We start from the raw sequence: 21524 nt of genomic DNA, 5'->3' as shown, positions 1-21524 counted from the left end.
CCAAAGGATTAGATCTGAGCTGCAGTCCTGCCACTCCAATCATGGCTGATGGTGAACACTTAAACAACTCACTGGAGGAGGTGATTTCACAAATATCCCCATCTACAATGATGGAGAAGGTGATGGATAAAACAAAAGTGAAAAGGATAAGGCTGAAGCATTTGTATCAAGTTTCAGCCAGAAGTACCAAGTGGATGATCTATCTTGGCTCTTCCAGTGGTCCCCAACATTAAGATATCAGTCTACAGCCAATTTGATTCACTCCTTGGGATGTCAAAAAAAGTTTGAGGCATTGGATTCTGTAAAGCTATGGCCCTGACAGCATTCCAGCAATAGTACTTTGTGATTGTGAACGCTTGCTGCTCCACTGGACAAGCTGTTCCGGTATGGTTACAATGCTGGCATCTACAGACACTGGAAAATTGCCCAGTTATGTTCTGTACATGAAAAGCAGGACAAATCTAACTTGGTCAATTAATGCTCCATCTGTCTACTCTCAATCATCAGTAAAATAATGGAAGGTTTCAACAACAGTAATATCTAGCAGGGTCTGCTCAGTGATTCTCAGTTTGGGTTCCTCCAGGGCCACTGAGTTCCTGACCTCATTACAACCTTGATTCAAACATGGACAAAAAGAGCTGAATTGCAGAGGTTAAGTGAGAGTCCTTGATGTCAAGGCCACACCATCTGAGTGTGGCCTCAAGGAGCCCACGTAAGGCTGGAAATATTGGGTACCGGGGGCAAATTCCCCACAGGTTGAGTCATACCTGGCACATAGGAAGATGGCTGTGGTTATTGGGATCAGTCATCTCGGCTCCAGGACACCTCTGCAGGTGTTCTTCAGGGTAGTGTTCAAAGCCTAACCATCTTCAGCTGCTCATCAAGGACTTTACATCTATCATAAGGTCAGAAGTGGGGACGTTCGCCAATTATTGCATAATGTTCAGCTTAATTTGCAACCCCCAGATACTGAAGCAGCTCATGTTCAAATGCAACAAAACCTGGACAATATCCAGGCTTGAGCTGACAAGTGGCAAGTAATATTCATGCCACACAAATGCTAGGCAACAACTATCTCCAATAAAAGACAAACTAATCACTGCCCCCTTGACGTTCAATGGTGTTACCCAATCCCTAATTTTCCCATCAATATTCTTGGGGTTACCATTGACCAGGAATTCAACTGGACTCACTACATAAACAGAGTTACTATAAGAGTAGGTCAGAGGCTAAGAATACTGCGGCAAGTAACTTACCTTCCTGATTGTCCAAAGCCTGTCCACCATCTACAAGGCACAAGTCAGGATTGTGATGAAACACTCCCCACTTGCCTGGATGAGTGCAGCTCCAACAACATGAGAAGTTTGACACCATCCAGGGCAAAGCAGCTTGCTTGATTGGGACCACATCCACAAGTGTCCACTATCAACACTCTGTAGCAGCAATGTACATGATGCACTGTAGAAATTCACTAAAGACCTTTAGACAGCACCTTCCAAACCCATGAATACTTCCATCTAGAAGGATAAGGGCAACAATACATGGGAACACCACCACCTGCAAGTTCTCCTCCAAACCACTCACTTTCTTGGCTTGGAAATATTTTGCCGTTACTCAGCGTTGCTGAGTCAAAATCCTGGAAATCCCTCCCGAAAGGCATTGTGGGTTAACCTACAGCAGGTGGACTGCAGCAGTTCAAGAAGGCAGCTCACCGCTATCTTCTCCAGGGCAATTGGGAAGAGCAATAAATGTTGGTTAGACAGCAATGCCCACATCCAAGTGCATACAGAGGATCGAAAAAAGTAATTGGGGTTTTAAAAGGGTCACTTGACTTGAAGCATAAACTCTGACTTCTCTCCACAGATGCTGCCAGACCTGCTAACAATTTCCAGTAATTTATGTTTTTGGTTCTGATTTCCAGCATCCACAGTTCTTTTTGTTTATTTAATAGAGAAAAAAGCAAAGCAGGCATTTGAGTCATGTGACCCATTTTGATTAAAAAGTCCCCAGAACATGTGGATTTGGTTCTAGGGAGATAGGTACTGGATAAAGTTGGGCACAACAATTTAGAAGCAGAGTGTAAGTGACTAGGTAAGCCAGTGAGTTTTGAGGTAAATTAGTTAGACGAGCTGTTTGAGCTCTCTGGAACTTCAGTTATTTTACAAGGTATCAGGTCCCTCCCCATTCACAACCCATTCCTGTGGCCTTCCATGCCAACTTGACACCACACATTCTTTGATATTCTACTTAATCTGTCATTCAAACAGAACTCAACACCCTGCTAAGATACCTTTAGCTTTAAAAACTCAGCCAAATATTCACAACAATATAATGGTAATCTTTAGGAAAATGTCAAAGAGTTCTACTTAAACTACAAAACTAGATAGCTGCTTGATAATCAAAGCAGTCCAGCAGAGGATACTTTTATTCTGAGACCTGCAGCATTTATAAAGAGCAGGGCATTTTTAAAAGGTTCAAATCATGCCAGTTATACTGACCTTATTCACTCCCTTCACTAATGACACCGTGCAGCAGCAGCATGTACCACCTAAAAGGTGGACTGTCACAATTCACCAAAGTTGTTTGAACAGTTCCTTCTATTTCCACAACTTTTTACCTCCCCGAAAGATAACATATAAATGACAGCCCCCTGTCCAACCTCACTATCCTGACTTAGAACTTATGCAGCACGGTGGCACAGTGGTTAGCACTGCTGCCTCACAGCGCCTGAGCCCCGGGTTCAATTCCCGACTCAGGCGACTGACTGTGTGGAGTTTGCACGTTCTCCCCGTGTCTGCGTGGGTTTCCTCCGGGTGCTCCGGTTTCCTCCCACAGTCACAAAGATGTGTGGGTCAGGTGAATTGGCCATGCTAAATTGCCCGTAGTGTTAGGTAAGGGGTAAATGTAGGGGTATGGGTTGGTTGCGCTTCGGCGGGTCGGTGTGGACTTGTTGGGCCGAAGGGCTTGTTTTGACATTGTAAGTAATCTAAGTAATCTAATGTATATCACCACTCCTTCATGGTTGCTGGGTTAAAACCTTGGAACTCTTTTCCAACTAGTATTGTAGTTGTATCTGTACTCCATGCAAGAACTACAGCAGTTGAAAATGGCTGCTTGCAACCACCTTCTCAAAGGCAGTCAGGTATGGACAATAAATTTTGCCTAGCCAGCAATGTCTACATATCCTGAATAAATAAAACAAAATTCACCCTTCAAGAGGATTTACATTTACTCTATTAATTCATGTTAACCACACTGTGGTTAAAGCCATTGGAACAATCAAAAAGCAATATGTTTGACTATGATTATGCTCAGTTTTGGTTTCCCTCGTCTGAAATATGGCCTACACCTTCCCCCTACCAGCAAAAATTGGATCAGTCTAATAAAACAGAGACAGACCTTCCAGATTGCCATCGCCCACCATTTTAAAGGCCAATAGCGTCTTCCTGCAAAAGTTCAACCCCCACTATTTGATGACTCTGGGAAAAACCATGTCCAGCCTCAGGATTAGTCATTGTACAACTGGCTTTCCTTGATCTTTCAAAGACGAACATCATAAGTTAAACTATTCATTTTTAACTAAACCCTTGCACATTGTAAACAGTTTCTCTCTGCTAAGCAAGTTTTAATTGCATATACTTCTCCTGACTTGTTATTACAGACACAAGGCAAATGGTATCATCCAGGCATTCTTTCCAAGCTCAAGTGATTTCCATTGTGAAAGTGGACACACTTTTTAAAGTTATATGTTTAATAAAGTGTACAGATTTCTTCATTGAGGCTTAAACTGGATATTCCCTCAACTTGAAAGAAGCTGAAATGAACATAAAAAGTTATTTCAGATGTAAAATGAAGGAGCCTGAAAGTGGAACCCTTGAAAAACGTGCTCCTCCAATTTTTAAATTTGTGTATCTTGCTTGAGACAACAATCCTGATCACAAAAGGTAAGCACTTCAGTTTAATAAATTGGTCACCCCAAAATATTTACTATTTACATATTAGAGATCAGTTTATTAGTTTCAGAAATGCTGTCCAATCAGTAACTTAGTAATACGGCTCATCCCACTATTGAGACGACTTGGTCATTTCAGATATGGATATGGTAAAGGAGCAATAATTCATCCAACAAGTTCTATGTTATGGCATGTCAAATCATCCAGGGATCCCTTATTTGCCAAGAACCTCTTTGAGAAATACCGTTTATACTCGTATATAGGTTGATCTCATGCATAGGTCAACCCCTTATTTTGACCAAAAAGTCTCGTATTTTCCATGTATCTAGTGTATAAGTTGACCCTACTATATCACATTATAAACCTCTTACACAGGAACCTACATGTTCCCGTTAACCCACTTAAATGAAATCATATCCATTCATTCATATCGGTAACTCTACTCATCACTCTTTGTTTACTGTTTTGCATCTCCATTCATTCATAACTCTACTTACCACACTTGGTTTACTACAGCACGTTTTGATTAATCATTCAGACCGGTATTACGTCTATTGGTACTTATCACACTTTGTTCACCAAACATCCAAATGTTATTATCTTTAAAAAGTCAATCATTTTATTTGTGCTGCTGTATCTGAATAAATATGAGATGATATATTAGCTATATACTGGGTGGGTATATCTTTAATTCTTTGACAAATTTGTTAACACTGTTGAGGTTCATAACATACAAGAGTAAATGGGAGGGAACAGAAGAATTTGGTGGGAAAGTTCAAGACACTTACACATTCAGAATTTAATAAATGTTCCATTTTAAGTGTGCCATTATACCAGGCCATGACAATGTTGAACAGTGTGATTTTGCAGGATTCAATGAATCTTTGACATGTTAAATTTTAGTACAGTTCCCTTGCTTTTATCTGGTAATTACCTTTACCATAATTCATTGTGTTTTACTTCTTTACCTGCGATTTGATAGTTATGCAATCAAATCAACCTGTGCTAATAATAGTGCTTCAAACTGCAGCATGAATTTCAGCCCCTCAAAACTTGTGCCCGTATATTAGTCGACCCTCTAAATTGAAGTTTTAAAAATAGTCAAAAATTCAACCTATACATGAGTATATACGGTATGCACGTGTAGACAAGACATGTGTAAGTGAGCCTTCCTGCAGAAAATAGTCTGACAACAATCTATTGTAGCAGATAAAATATGACAAACAGGTACACATACTGGAGGATACTGGTACCCAGTAAGGAGTCATTATTTTCAGAAGATGGAGTTATTATAGCAACTGTAGTATTAAAAATTGCAGATTTTGCTAAGCAAGCAATCAAGCGTGAAAAGATTTAATCAACCTCTTCAAGGATGTTATAACACACCAATAAGGTTTAACTTTATTGCAGAAACTCAGTCATGACTTATACCGACTTACTGGCCCACAGTGGAGAAACTACCATTGCACCATAAAGACCTTGCAAAAAAAAGTAAGTATATGCTAACAGTAAATGTCTAAAGTAAAAGGCATTCTACCCTTATCCAAAACAATTATATGTTGAAAATAAGACTTGGATGATCAATAGTTAGAAATAACTAACAACTAAAATGTGCTGAATAGTTAGGCAGTTCTTATAAACAGAGATGTGTAAATGTAAAGGAAAATGGAATATCACCACAAATGCAATCTGCACTTTATTTATCGACCCTTTGCATTGTGTACAAGCTGTTTAACATGGTGCTCTTTTGTCCAAGTAATTACCATATCACATCTTCTGTGCTTTCAGAGAGGCATTTGGCGAGATGGTTATCGACTTCCAACACAGTGAATCTGAAAAAGAAAACCATTCTCTACTCAGTGCAACTCAGGAAAATTAACTCCAATTCTTGAACTGTGTGCATTATGAGGGATACAAGTTAAACGAAGTAAATAGCTAAGTATGGAACTCTTTGTCTCAGCATGGACCCTGAAAGGAAAATGCAAGTTCAAGTTCAAGACTTTTATTTAAGTTTGTATAACAAATTAGAGGTTGGTTTAACTTTATTGCAGAAACTCAGTCACAAAACAGAAATAATATTGGTACTCTATTTTCAGGAGGGAGAACCAATTCCTAACGTGCTTCAGGAATTTTACCAAATCACAATCAAATTTATTTCCATAAACTATGCATCACTATTCCATAATTATCAGGCAGCAATTATTTATCATTTTGACTCCAGACATACTGAAAGTTGTTATAGTTTACATGGAGGAACTAGTTATTCAAGGAATATCTGGCACTTGCAACAGTGTCCCCAGCTAGTCAGCAACTTTGAGAGATCAGGGGAAAAAAACTACAATAAAGTTTGACTGTATCTGAAAAGCAAAGTGAAAGTTATAATTTTTTAACCAGCAAGTTCAGGCATGTAATAACACATCTCTGTGGCAGCTGGGTTAAAAAGTTCTATATTAATCAAGTTGTTCATCTAATGTTCTCTGTAGTTGGATATATTGTAGCAATATCAATCTCGATTGTTTGCACAATGAAAAAGTTTAAGGACAATTGACTAGGACAATGTAGCAGTGAATCCTTTTAGTCCCAATAAAATTGAAATCATCGTCCAGGAGGCAGTCTCTCTTAGTTATTAATTTCAACTGCAACCATGATGTAAAAAGAATTGAAGCTGCATCAGTGAAATGAAGTACTTTTTCTAGAAAGTACTTAAGAACAAAAAAAAAGTTAGCCTGCTTTGGTCGTAAGGTGGTCAAAACAATTTGATTTTCTTCTCAGATAGCTGTGGATGTATATTTTATGATTATGCAGTGGCCCTTGCAGGAAGGATGCAAATATATGGTCTTCAGCTTAGCCCTGGTGTCAACTGATAACAGGCAGCTAATATGTAATGTGGTTGATTAAGCTAGGAGTTTCTGTGAAACTGTACCCTAGCAAAGAAATAGCTCCTCCAGAAAAACAATGGTGAAAAGCTTAAAAATACTTGTCAATCTTTATACATGTAGACTATATAAACAGAATGTTGTCAGAGCATAGGAACAGGAGGAGGCCATTCAGCCCCTTAAACCTGTTCCATCTTCAATGAGATCACGGCTGATCTCTGGCCTAACTCCATATACCTGCTTTTGGCCCATATCCCTTAATACCTTTGCTTAACCAAAAAAAAAATTACCTATCTCACATTTAAAATTACTGATCCTGCATCCATTGCAATTTAGAGTCATAGAGTCAGAGTCATACAGCATGGAAAAAGACCCGTGAGTCCAACTTGTCCATGCCGACCACGTTTCTCAAACTAAATTAGCTACACCTGCTTGCGTTTGGCCCAGATCCCTCCAAAGCCTTTCTATTCCTATACCTATCCAAAGGTCATTTAAATGTTGTAACAGTACCTGCATGTATCATTTCTTCTGGCAGTTTACTCCACACAAACCAATCTCTGTAGAGAAAGTTGCCCTGCTGGACGCTTTTAAATCTTTCTCCTCTCAATCTTAAAAATATGCCCCCTAGTTTTAAACAACCCACCCTAGGGAAAAGACCTTTGCTATTCACCTTATACATGCCCCTTGCAATTTTATAAACCTCTATAAAGGACACCGTTCAACCTCCTTCGCTTCAGTGAAAATAATCCTAGCCCTAGGTAGTCCATCCTACTAGACAGTTCCAAAAATCTACTGCCCTTTGTGTGTAGAATTGCTTTCTAACATCTCTTCTAAATGATTTGCCACTAATTTGCATCTTAGTTCTAGAAGCACCAGCCAGTGAAAATATTTATCATTATCTTTTCCTATTAATATCTTGAATACTTCAATCAGATCACCCTTTAACCATCTAAATTCTAGAGAAAACAGACCTAATTTGTGTATTCTCTCCTCATAACATAACCTTTGAAGTCCAAATATTATTCTTGTTGCATTCTCTCTAACACTTATATTCTTCCAAAGGTATGGTGTCCAGATCTATTCACAGGACTCCAAACGGGGTCTAATTAGGGTTTGTAAAACTGGAGCATAACTTCTGCATCCTTGTACTGCAGTCCTCTAGAATATAAAGGCCAGCATTCTATTAGCTTTCTTGATTATTTTCTGCACGTTTGTGACATTGTAAAGATTGTGCATCTGAACCTCCAAGTCTCTTTGGAGACCCATTATACTTAATTTCATACCATCTAGGAAGTCATGCTGATCTATCCCTTCTCGGTCCAAAATAAGTAAACTCACACTTGCTTATGTGCCACATTTTTGTCCATTCACTTAAAGTATCAATATCCTTCTGTAATTTTATATTATCATCTACACTGTCCATAATGCTGTCTAACTTTATGCCATCAGCAAATTTGGATAAATTCAATGCTATTATCCAAGTCTTTTAATAATGTCACATTCAATTCCACAGAAAAGAAAGCCATTCAGCTCTAATGCCAATTGGAATTCTGCTCTAATTTCATAGGACTTTCAATGTTATTTTTTCTCTCCAGGCCTTCTTGACTGATTGATTAGCTTTATTAACTGCTTCAGTTAACAGCAGCCGATATTCTAAGATCACTGAAAATCTCCTTGTAATCCCTCCCCTCTTATGCTCATGCCCAAACCAATTTGTTTTTGCTACTTACCTTCTCAAATTATTTGTACATTTTGAATCTATATTATGCCTGCTTCAGTGATTGCGGAACTAGATTTTTTTTTGAAGGCTGCAATCATAACCACATCCCTTCATCTGACTCCAACCTAATAAGTTTACAATGCACTATTTGCATAACTAATATCTTTCTATAAAGAGGTCAGTGTGGCAATCCTGTGTATGTGTACACACTAAACATCTGTTTGCACACACAACAACTTGATGGAAATATGGTATACCTAAACATGCCACAACTATTCGCTTTTACAGCTATATCCTATTTACACAGTTAGTAATTATACCTTGGAGACACAGCAATGTGTTTTTTTTTTCTGGCTTAATACTGGTGAAGGGAAGCATCTAGTAGAAAACTCAATTCTGATAAACTTTTAGTGACCTTAAATGAACTTTCTGCCAATTTACTGTGAGAAGGTGCTGCATCCAGCTCAAAGAGAACAACAGTTTCTGTGCATTGGAAAGTCATGTAAAAGTGTGGTAATAATAATCAAAAGTTGAAAAATGCATCATAAAAATGTATACTTATCATTACTGATCAGAAGTTTGATAAAGATTATGCCTCATCTAATTATTGGGAAGATCTACAAAATTGTTCCCATCCATTGTTAAGTTAGCAACCTCAGAGTCATACAATTGCATGGCCACTTAGTGTCTCACTTAAAGCATCCACCCATCAGGTATGAACCCAGACAGGGAATTCCCACAAGTTGCTCAACCATGGGAGATGCAACACACTCCCAATTCTATTGTTGTTTGGATACATTCAAGTCGCGATTTCTAGTCTGCAAACATGTGGAAACTCAGGCTGATGTCAAACCTGAGACACAAAAGAGACATATAGAGACACATAGAGACACAAAATCGAAGCTGTGAAGTTACTGGTGTTAAGATTTAAACTGATTAAATTACAGATTACATAGTTCTCTCTGTGATTCAAAGACTAATGGAGAACAAATCAGTAGAAAATCTATGTTTGAAGACTTCTAACTCAAGTTGTGTTTCTGTCTATATAACTCTGTGATGAAAGGGTTTTCTTTTGTTTCTGTTCAGTAATAAAAGGTACCTATTGGCACTACTAGAAAATGAGGGAGTATTTCAGAATCCTGGAGAATATTTTCTCTCCAAACTGCTATCAGATTGACTGTTAATCCATCTAACTGCCATTTGTGGAATCTTGCCGCATACAAGTTGGCTGCTACTTTTAACTACAAAACAGTCATTGTATTTGAAAGTAATTTACTGAATGTGAAGTACATGAAAATATTTCTGACAAGCAAGACAATAGGTTTCCAGTACCACATTAATTTTGCTGACATTGTGGAAAAATGAATAATGTTAACTTTAAAATGCTGAATGGGAAGCAGAGGGTCAAAAGAAACAAAAGAAAGAACATAAAACCATACTGAAAAAAACATGACGCAAAATGTTGAAGAAAACAGACTAGAAAAGGAATATATGCAGTAAATATTGCACATACTGCGTTAGATGTAGTATCACAAGGAAACAATTACGATTTACTTATAATTCTCAACAGTAATATTGGAGAGAGAAGAATACATTTGTGGTGTGAGCCAGAAAAAAGGAATGGGATTTTTTTTAGTGCAACTTTGCCTTTTTTCGTGATTGGCAGCACACCCTGGTGGCAACTAAGTATTGCTATGAAGTGGGTAATGATAACCTCTACGGATTACAGGGCTGCAATTCACTCATGGGGAGGGCATCAGATGACAACATTACACCTCTGAAATTTTTGAGATTTAAAGAAAGATATGTATACATTACAAAATGAAAGATAGGAAAAATAACAAAGAAAGCAAGAGTTAGAGAAATTGATCTATTCTTTTATCAGAAACCTTGTGTTCCAACAATTTTAACATCTTCAGTACTTATAACTGTCTGTTAGAAGACAGTATAATGTCACTTAAAGGCAAGTCAGATTAAGCACATAATGTATTTCTGCTTCTACTGAGAAAAATACCCACGGTAAATAAATATTTATGTACAAAATAACAACCTAAAGAACTCCACAAATGGTGTTTCAAATAGGCGAGCAGAGGAGTTGAATCAACCAGGAACACCCCATGTCCATTCTTTGTTTTTTTTGCTAAATGTGGGGTTCCCAGCAGAGCTAAGGAGAGAAATCATGGACACTGATCTTTCTTGGGTTTCCAGGCCCCTTTATCCACCCCTGCTTTCAATCCTCAACAACTTCTATTAAGTACCTTCACAATATTCTTTAGACTCTATAAAATAGAACAGTACAGCACAAAGGTCATTCGGCCCATTGACACTGCACCTACCCCTTTCCCTTCTCTCCAAGTATCCAATTTTTAACACTAACTTGATATCCGCCACACAAGCGGGGAGGGAGTGCATTCCAAATCTTAACCATTCGTTTCTGAGAACAGCTTTTATGTATTCTATTTAAAAACTTCATAATTTTATACATCTCCATCAAATCCCCTCAGGCATATCGACTCTAGGAAGAATAACCTTAACTTCTCCATAAACTCTCGTCCCTGGAGCTTTCTTAGTAGATTTCCTCTGAATCTCTGCACACTTTCAGCAAAATGTTGTTATATTTGTACTCAATGCTTGCCTTGTGTGTAGAGCCATAACTTTACAAGACACCACAGCATTTAAATTGGCACATGACAACAGGCATAAGTCAGCAACAACAGTTTCTTCTCCCAAAATAACTAGCAGATATTTTTATACAGAAAATGCCATCACCTTAAAAACACCTTCTGCAGATTAGTAAAGTCATACCCTTTCCTGCTGGAACATTCCAAGCAATTAACATAGATCTCACCTTAAATTCAAATGTAAATTGATATACTGTTCAATGTAAAAGCATTTACTACATATTCCTTATGCAGTTGTTACTGAAAATTTGTAGCCTTCAGCTAGATTTCACATTCATTTATAAGGAATTGATTACTTTGGTGATTTCAAGATTTGCTGACTCCCAGTTGGTTCATTATTTTTTTCATACGTTTAAAATTAGTCTCTATCTTGTGCAGGATCCTTTTCCCCTCCATCTTGTAGACGTATTCTATCTCCATTGGATCTTCCAATCCCACTTGCAACCTCCTTCTCAACACCCCTTGGCTCCCTTGCACACTCCTCCTTTCCCAAGACTCCCAACCCTACTATGCAGCCACTTCCTTTTCAACCATGTTTTCCCCTTGCAGCCTCCTCCTCCTGCCTCCTCATACTCCTTACAACTTCCTTCTCCCTGCCATCCCCATCACTGACAACAGGCAACACACCCACGACTCAATGGATTATAATCTCTCGACCTGGGGCTGGCAATATGACCATGACCCAGTTCCCTGTGGCAATGCTAGCAGCCAACCCAGCTCCCGGTGGCAATGCTAGCAGCCAACCCAGCTAATGCTAGCAGCCAGTCCAGGTCCTTATGGCAATTCGAGCAGCCAGCCCAGCTCCCAATGGCAAATCCAGAAGCCTGGTTCTGATGGACAGTAACTCAATCAACTTATTCATTGTAGCCTTCCTAGTTGCTCCTTCGTCATATGTTGGTTTTTGTCCATGTTTAGTGCTGATACGCTTATAAGCAGTCACTGATTACAGGAGCAAGAGAAAGCCAAAAGTTTGATTGGAGGAGCAGCTCCTCATCAATTGTCTCTCTCTCTCTGTCTCAGGTACAGAGATAAATTTGCTCTGTTCTGACTGGTTGCTAGGGAAGGAGTGAGGGTGTTGCCTCACTCTCTGTAGACATAGCCCCCAGTGTTTTGCACTGTGTTGCCCCTTCTTCTGGGTGCTGGTTCTTAGCAGGTTAGTGACTCTGTATTTACATTTCTGAGTTCAAGAAGGTCAAGTTTGCTAAAATTCTTGCTTTTACAGCTGTCTGATGATACTTGTTTGAAACTCCATGCAAACAACGGAGATGTACAGCACGGAAACAGACCCTTCAGTCCAACTCGTCCATGCTAACCAGATATCCTAATCTAGTCCCCATTGTGATTTTCTCCTGCACTGTAAAATACTCCAATTTATTAAATGTCTTTGTTCACATACAAAGAGTGGACTTGGTGTACTATGTGACTATCAAAACTCAGAGGGAGCAAGTATGAAAACATCTTCAGGAGTCGAAGAACAGGCAGCCAGGGAAATGTTTGTATTGTTGGGAGCAACTGCGGAAATCTTGATTATTTACTTAGTCTCATTTCAATCAACAAGGCAAATAGAATGCTGTACTAACATTAAATCACTAAATCTAAAAATCTATCAAAGCATAAATGCTCCCAGAACAAGAAACCAATCAACCTGGCAGGGTTTGTGCTGAAAAATTGTGAAACACTTCAAAATGAATCACACTGCCTTGGTCTTCCAGTCCCTTTGCTTCAAAAATGTAATTAATTTTTTTTTACACTTTACAATTGCACTTATACATTTAACATAGCTTACCCAATTCTTATAAAGGTCTATTATTTATTATTGCAGAGCTTCTGATAGACAGTGATCTCCTTCATTCTAACTGAATGAGTTTAGCCAGAATTTCTACTTTTATTTTCAAGAGCATTAAAGCTAGAAACAAAACTTTATATTCATTTTGACATTTTTGCTACAATTGATGATTGCAATAATTTCCTCCAATAGTATTAAACCACAATGAACTGCAGGGACATGGGGCTATATTTCAAATTTATTACAATAAAAGTCATTTATTTATATGGTAGAGCTACATGGTTTTACCAGCTATGTATTTCTGTCTTTGTACCATTTGTTTCCATATTTCATAATTATTCTGGTTGAGGAATAATATTACTCTAAAGTAAAGAATAGGAAACAGCTGAGAAACATTGCTCATGATAAATGGGCAAGAGAGTGAACAATATAAGCTATGACCTCACTGCTGGGATTTGGCCTCTCTTGTAAATGGTAATGTCACTGCTTAACATTGTGAAACGGTAGCTATATGAAGATGGCCACCTAACAGAATTTAGAGTACAGAAGGTCATTCTGCCCATATGCCTGTGGCAGATATTTGAGACAATACTCCAATTCACCCTACTTAACTGCTCTTTCCCAACAGTCCTGTAATTTATTTTCTGCTTGAAGAACCTCCATCTCGTCAGATAATTAAAAATCCCTTCATATCTCCAACATGTCATGTTTTGTAGTCCTAAGAAATCCAAAATCCTTCTGAACACCAATATTTAACATTTTCTCTCCATGAAAAAAAAATTCTGTTTCTCTGCTACCTACAAAAGCAAATAGTCTCTCTCATCTTTCCCTACATTTCACCATCTACCATCTTCTTACCTACTGATGTGACCTACCTGAATACCTTTGCAGACTTTGTCCTTTTAATAAAAACCCTTCTGTCAAGTAACTGAAGAAGCCTCTTAATGAAGCTGTTATGTCAGCAAGACCCTGAATCATGGCCAGGCAGGAAGGCTCTCCAGCCATGGATTAACCGTAACAAGAAGTGGGAAGGCAGCATGGTCACTCTCTGCCAGCAATCTTGCCTTGAGGGAGGGCATTAAGTTCTACCTATCCATTTCCCAAAGAGTGCACTAAATCATTAGCTAATTTGTCTGATGACATATATTGTTTTTGCCTGACTGCGGGCAAATTCAATGATGATGCTTTTCGATCAGCATTAAAGTAATCTGAATCCTTCAAAAACCTATTTTCAAGAAAATAAACCATCACTTTCTATGTTCAGGGAGGAAAGAGAGCCACACAAGAATACAACTGACCAGAAACATTCCATTGTGTTTAATGCAAGATATATAATTGTGCTATATCAATATTCATATTTATTCACAAATGGTTTTCCTCACATAGTTTCAGGCAAATTATCCCTTTAGAGGAGATCAGTATTTAAATTGGGTGAAATGTGTGCAAACAGCCAATGGAGAAAGATGTAGACAGAAACAGACAACAAGGCTTTTTAATCTCAATAAACTCAGGGATTTATAGAGAGCACAAATCTCAGCCCAAATGTGACCGTCCACAAACTCACTGGCACACTAAGTCTAGACAGTTTCCTTTGAGCATTTCTTTCTCTAAATACATGTCCTTTAGGAGATGGCTTGTGCACAGTCCTGTGTAAGCTAAATATTATGATTGGAATAACTCTACTGTTAAACTTTGTGGTACAGGCATCAGTTAACTGCATTAAGTAACAGACATAACAATTGAATTTTACCAGCCATTCAGAGATTGGTAGGAACAGGGTGAGAGAGGATGTCCTGCCACTGTAGAATAATGTCAATGGCAGAAACAACAACATGCAAATAAGTGCTACCTTCCCAACTATCCCAGCATTTTACTGCTATCAGAGCAAGACCTTTCCATGTAGAGAGACCAACAAATTAAACAAAGTCTAGTAGCAGGTTCTGGGGGCAAGAACCCCCAGCTCAATATTACAACGTTCCTCACTCCTACCAATGGAATGAGAGGATATATTTTTCCACAAGTCAGGCTAATCAAACTCTCACCAGTTAAATATAGCATGCCTCATGAGCTCAGATATTTATTACATCAGCATTTGCCTGCCAACTATCTATCCTAACAACTTTGGCCCATCAAATCCAGCTTGGTTGAAAAGTACCCCAAAAAGCCCAAGTGCAAAATGGTCTCCCCAGCCAAGAAAACATGCAAGTGGCAAAACAATCTGGTTGTAAGTCCTGTCTCAGTTCTTTGGAACTTTGACCCAGGAGTTTTAGAAGTTGTTGGGCCCTGTAATCTTCACTCCACCATGGTCCATCACATTCTCTACGTCAGCTGAGGGCTAATTAATACCCAATACCCACCTCCTTATAGATCTTCACACCCTCAATGCCATCTCCTTAGCCACAAATCAAGTTATCTTTAATTGGCAGACCTAAGGATTTGTGTGCATACAAGAAAAACAACATTGGACAATCTATTAAAACTCATTCCTACACATTTTGTAGTAAAAAAAATTCTAAGTCATAAGTTTCTGCATGACCAAAATTGACTAATCTCCCATAAAAGTCAACAAACTTTTATTTTGATCTCATTTACATCTACCCTTTAATAGCCTACTTAAATTGAATTCAGTACCCCTACTGAGATAATTGTAAAGTTTGAAATTCAGCCAACCACTTGCAATGATAGCCCTAAAAGAAATGTCAAAAATCTGTAGTGAAACTACCCCACCAGATGCTATTTTTTAAACCTATGCCTGTCAATTAAAGCATTGCAGGAGAGCTCTTTTTAAAACTCTCATTGAGTGCTGCAATTTGCTTTAAGTTTAAAGATAGGGCCATTTTAATCACCCTTCCAGACCATCATGTTTATTCCATCAATCAGTGACTTTCACACCGTGATTAACAGGCCTTTTTGAACTCAGCAAAAAATTAATATTATCTAAATGAGTTCAAGTTGCCCTTTTTTCCAGTGTCCCTTCCTCTACTCCCACAACTTGGCACAATTGAAAATTGGGGTTAGGAAATGTAGACTCTTCAGCATCCAGATCTCACCCACCATTTTTAAGGTCAAAGTGTCAGAATGATTATGTGGAAATTCATCCTTAGGACATGTAATTTTGACTCTGACAATAAGTAAAGCAGATATTTAGAAACAAAGAACAGTTTGGTACTTTGTTTTTGTTTATTCTTGCAACATTGCATCATTGGCAAAGCCAGCATTTCTTACCTGTTCCCAGTTGGCTTGAGTCTCAAAGTGTAGTTTAGACTCAGTTATATTGGTGCAGTACTGAAATCCCGTAACAGGGCAGCTAATCCAAAATCAATCATTTTACACAATCATCAAAAAATACAATTACCCCCATTTGAAACAAGCCTCTAAAATGTATTCAACTTTTTTTTTTGCCACATGGTACCATTATACCAATGTCAAGTTCAAAATTGTTTCCAATATTCCCTTCATCAAATACAATAAAAACATTAATAGTGCATACAGGGAATAATCTTCCACACATCACAAAAATATATGCACTTTTAATCCTTTAAGGTAGAGGAGAGCGACATTTGTGGATCTTCATCCCAAAATTTAAATCTTGAATCCTAAACTTGTCTTCACAGGTTCAAAACAGTTTTAAGTTTCTGAAGTAAAATCTACACAGTTTTGCCTGGAGATTCAGGAGTCCCATGAATGCATTACACCCTCAGGACAAGATAATAGCAAACTGCCCATCTGTCGTGGTTGTGGCTATATTTTCCAAGCTGAGAAGTTGATTTGCAGACATTTCGCCCCCTGTGTAGGTGACATCTTTAGTGCTTTGGAGTCTCCTGTGAAGCGCGGCTATACTGTGTCTTCTACAATTTATTTGGTTCTATTTCTGCTGCTTCCAGTTGTCGGTTCGGATTGTTTGTTGTAGTGACCACTATATTGGGTCCAGGTCAATGTGCTTGTTGATAGTCTGTGAATGGATGCTATGCTTCTATGAATTCCCTGGCTGTGCTCTGATTAGCTTATCCTATGATCATTGTGTTATCCCAGTCGAATCTGTGGTCCCTGTCATCTGTGTACATGGCTACTGGGGACAGATGGTCATGGCGTATAGTGGCTAGTTAATGCTTGTGGATGCAGATTGTTAGATCACACACAAGAGAAGCTGCATTAGGACCCTGTTCAAAAGGACTATAACACACTGCAGCACTCCCGACTTATGAAGGGAAGAAGAATAACACCCCTACATTGTATTCACCAAGAACAGATATCCCCGGATTTTTATCTGCAGACACCTAACAGACAAACAACATGACAAGGACATGCCGTGATCTAACTCATGAGCCATGCTATCTTACATAAAAAACTGTCAGTACTGACAGCCAGACTTCTCTGACCACTGGGATTCATGACAGCCCATAAACTGACAGCCATGCTCAGACAACAACTTACCAAGACAAAAGTCCCTAAACCCATCATGTGCAAGACTAACATAATTTACAAGAGTCCATGCAAAGACTGCACAAAACACTATATAGGGCAAATATGCAGACAACTAACAATCCACATTCACAAATACCAACAAGCCACTAAACACAACGACCAGCTGTCCCTAGTAGCCATACACACAGATGACAGGGAACACAAATTCGACTGGGCCAACACAACAATCATAGGATAAGTTAAACAGAGGACAGCCAGAGAATTCCTAGAAGCATGGCACTCATCCACAGACTCTATCAACAAGTACATTGACCCGGACTCAATATGCCTGCCGTTACGACGAACAACCAGAAGCAGCAGAAATGGAACCGAATAAATTCCAGAAGACACAGTACACCAGCACTTCATAAGAAGCTCCTAAGCACTGAAGTTATCACCTAGGCAGGGGACGAAATGTTTGCAAATCAACTTCCCAGCTCAGTGAACATACCCACAACCACCACGACTGGCACCCAAGCTACATACCTTTACACAAACCTTGAATCTGTCCATTTGTTAAAGATGCATGTGAATGAGGTCAATAAGTAGGTTACTGATGAGAGTTTGGGAATGGTGTGTGTATGAGAGTAAGCTTACAGGGAGCGTACAAACTATAGTAAAAGCTTCTATTGGTACGTAAAGAGAAAATGATTAAAGAATAATACAGGTCCCCTATAGTTAGAAACAGAGGATTTATAATGGGAAACAAAGAAATGGCTCTCCGCTCAAATATATACTTTAGCTCTGTCTTCACAAGGAAGACACAATTAACATTCCAAAAATATGGGGGATCTCAGGGTCTGATGGGAAGGAGGAACTGAAAGAAATTAGTATTAGTAAGGAAATGGTATTGGGGAATCTAATGGAATTAAAGGCAGTTAAAGTCCCGGGGCCTGATATCCCTCACCCCAGATTACTGAAGGAAGTGGCCCAAGAAATAGCAGAGGCATGAGTAGTCACCTTCCAAAATTCTATGAACTCTGGAACAGTTCCTTTGGTTTAGAGGGTCCAATATTTAAGAAGGGAGGCAAAGCAAAAACAGCATGTCCTAGACTTGTTTGCTTGACAATGGTAGTAGAAACAAATGCTACAGACCATTAAAAAAGATGTAATAGCAAAGCACATGGAAGATAGGGAAAGGATTGGACAGAGGAAGTATGGATTCAAGTCCTTCTTGACAAATCTGCTGGACTTTATTAAGGGTGTAACTAGCAGTGTCGATGAGAGGGAGCTGGTGGATGTGGTTTACTTAGATTTTGAGAAGGCTTTTGATAAGATCCGACATAAGAAATTAACAGCAAAATTGAAGTGCATAGAATTGAAGGTCATGTACTGAAATTAATTGAGAATGGGTTGGCAGACAGGAATAAAGAGCAGGAATAAACAGGTCTTTTTTTCCGAATAACAGGCAATGACCAGTGAGGTAACCTGCTAATCACAATATAAATGAATAATTTAGATGAAGAAACTATGTGTCACATTTCCTAGTCTGCAGATGACACAAAGTTGGGTGGGAGAGTATACTGCAAGGAGAATGCAGAGAAATGTCAGTGCAATTTGGACAAGTAAACAGGTAAACACATGACAAATGCAACATAATGTGGACAAATGTGAAATTATCCATTTTGATAGCAATTATACGCATGCAGATTATTATCTGAATGAGGACAGATTGGGAAAGGGAGTTATGCTACAAGACTTTAGACTCCTCGTACACCAATCGATGAAAGTAAGAATACAGATGTACAGTAAGAATACAGGCAGTGAAGGAGGCAAATAATACATTGGTCTTTGTAGCAATAGGATCGGAGTACAGGAGAAGGGATATTTTGCTGCAATTGTGCAGGACATTGCAATAGCCTCACATTATGTGTAGTTCTGACCTTTTTTTTTCCTCAGGAAAGATGTTCTGGTTATCAAGGGAAAGCAAAGAACGTTTACCAAACTGATTTCAAGGATAACAAGACTGACATGCAGGGAGAAACTGGTTCTGTTACAATTATATTCACAAGGGTTCAGATGAATGAGAGGGGATCTCATAGAAACCTAAAAAAATTCTAACAGGATTAGACATAACAGACACAAGAAACATGTTCTTGATGACCAGGAAGTCAGAACCAGGGATCACAGAATAAGCATAAGGAGTAGGCCTTTTAGGACAGCGACGAGGAGATATTTCTACAACCAGAGTGTGGTACCAGTGTAATTCTATGCCAAAGGAAATTGTTGAGGTCAAAACTTGAAGACTTTCAAGAAAAATGTAGATATTGTTCACAGGATTAAAGGGACCCAAGATTAAAGGGAGAAAAAGCTGAATAGGTTTTTGAGTTGAATGATCAGCAATGGCCATATTGAATGGCAGAGCAGTCTCAAAGGGTTGTATGGCCTAACTTTTCTCCTGTATTCTATATTTCTCAAGGGAAAACATAGACAAAAGGTAGCCATTGGTCCACTGTGTCTGTGCCAGCTCCTGAAAACACTATCTCATTAACCTCAGTCCCCTGCATGTTTTCCCTTTTCATCTATATATCCAATCTCCTTTTGAAACTGAATCCGCTTCCACCATTTCTTCAGTTAATGCATACCAGACTGTAAGAAATCACTGTTGAAAAGTGTGGTGCTGGAAAAACACAGCAGGCCAGGTAGCATCCTTATGCTTATGCCCGAAACATCAATTCTCCTGCTCCTCGGATGCTGCCTGGCCTGCTGTGTCTTTCCATCACCACACTTTTCAACTCTGGTCTCCAGCATTTGCAGTCCTCACTTTCTCCTGTAAGAAATCACTGCATAAAAGACATCTCCCAAGGAGTTTTTGCAAGTTTTTGTCCTGCCGTCACATCTCCTGCTCTGATGCATTTTGGGAGGAACACAAATGCAAGGTAGTCATTAAAAAGAACATAATTTAATTGATGTACCACTCTCAACTTCTAGTTCATTCCCATCCACACCCCCCCCCCAAAACTCCTTAAACACAAAATAATAGTTCATCTTTGCAAAATAATTTCAATACTTTTCTATTTGTTAAAATGGCTACTGAAGTGATATCTGACAGTTTCACTCATATGACTGTGGTCACCAGCTGATTCACTTATTTCGTTGAGGTAACTTTGACAAACTGTACAAAACCAAAAATAAATATTGTGAAATAAACTTTCATCTAATCCCATTCCCCCATCACTACTCTGCTCATTTACCTACCCTTGTTCCAAATTCAGTAATGCCACACATTTTAGAATATTCTAAAAAGCTTTTAAATCCATCCCTCGTCTGCTGACCCTACATCTCTGTCCCAATATCTCCTACAGTGGGACTAAAATGTATCTTCAGACTCTGACTACATTAAATCCAATATAATAAATGCAAGCTGTTGCTGAAGAAAACTGGGACAAAATAATTCACCAAAGTCCTGAATCAGCTGTACATGGATGTTAATTTGAAAACTTCCACTGGACCTCGTTATCTCATTACTGCCATTCACTATTGGGGTCAGGCAACGTTCCCTTCCTGATGTCATGTAATTAGGAATATTTCAATGTTTTGCAGCCACATTAAAATAATTTAAGTGTTCTGAACTAAAACTTCGATCTTTGTCTTGAAATTAATTGATCCCCAATGACAGAGCTTGTCATAACTAATCATTTCCCAGTTCTGCTCTTCCGATTCTATCAATCATTAAAGTGAAGAAGGTCGAGCATAGGGTGCTGGAAAAGCAGAGCAGGTCAGGCAGCATCAGAGGAGCAGGAGAATCAACGTTTCGGGCATAAGCCCTTCATCAGTAATCTAATTAAAGCAATGAATAAAGGATTTCTATCCGCTTTCGCCATCCTGTTGATTGCTCAAAGATGACCCTCCCTCAGCTTCCTCATGCTGACTTCGATCAGCTGAGGCTGACAAGGTCCAATCTAGATATACTTGTTTATCCTATCAATTTTCTATTTTGTCTATAACTAAAACAAGAATTTTTTCAAACTTAAAATATCTTCAACTAGTCTTGAAAACACATTTTCCTTTTACTACTTAAATTGATTTCTCCTGTTTACTTTT

General features: G+C 38.7%; 1 protein-coding gene across 1 annotated transcript in view; it reads right to left on the bottom strand.

Annotated features, from left to right (window-relative positions):
- Positions 1–5636: 5636 nt before the first annotated feature.
- LOC132833685 (uncharacterized) overlaps positions 5637–21524 on the bottom strand; it is a 32316-nt gene continuing 16428 nt past the window's right edge. The window contains exon 4 of the mRNA XM_060852159.1: positions 5637–5785. Within this exon, the coding sequence (XP_060708142.1) occupies positions 5713–5785 (73 nt within the window). The 3' untranslated portion in view covers positions 5637–5712. The remainder of the gene's footprint in view (positions 5786–21524) is intronic.

This window comes from Hemiscyllium ocellatum, chromosome 37, assembly GCF_020745735.1.
Source record: "Hemiscyllium ocellatum isolate sHemOce1 chromosome 37, sHemOce1.pat.X.cur, whole genome shotgun sequence".
Lineage (NCBI taxonomy): Eukaryota > Metazoa > Chordata > Chondrichthyes > Orectolobiformes > Hemiscylliidae > Hemiscyllium > Hemiscyllium ocellatum.
This window is presented reverse-complemented; position numbering and strand designations above follow the sequence as displayed.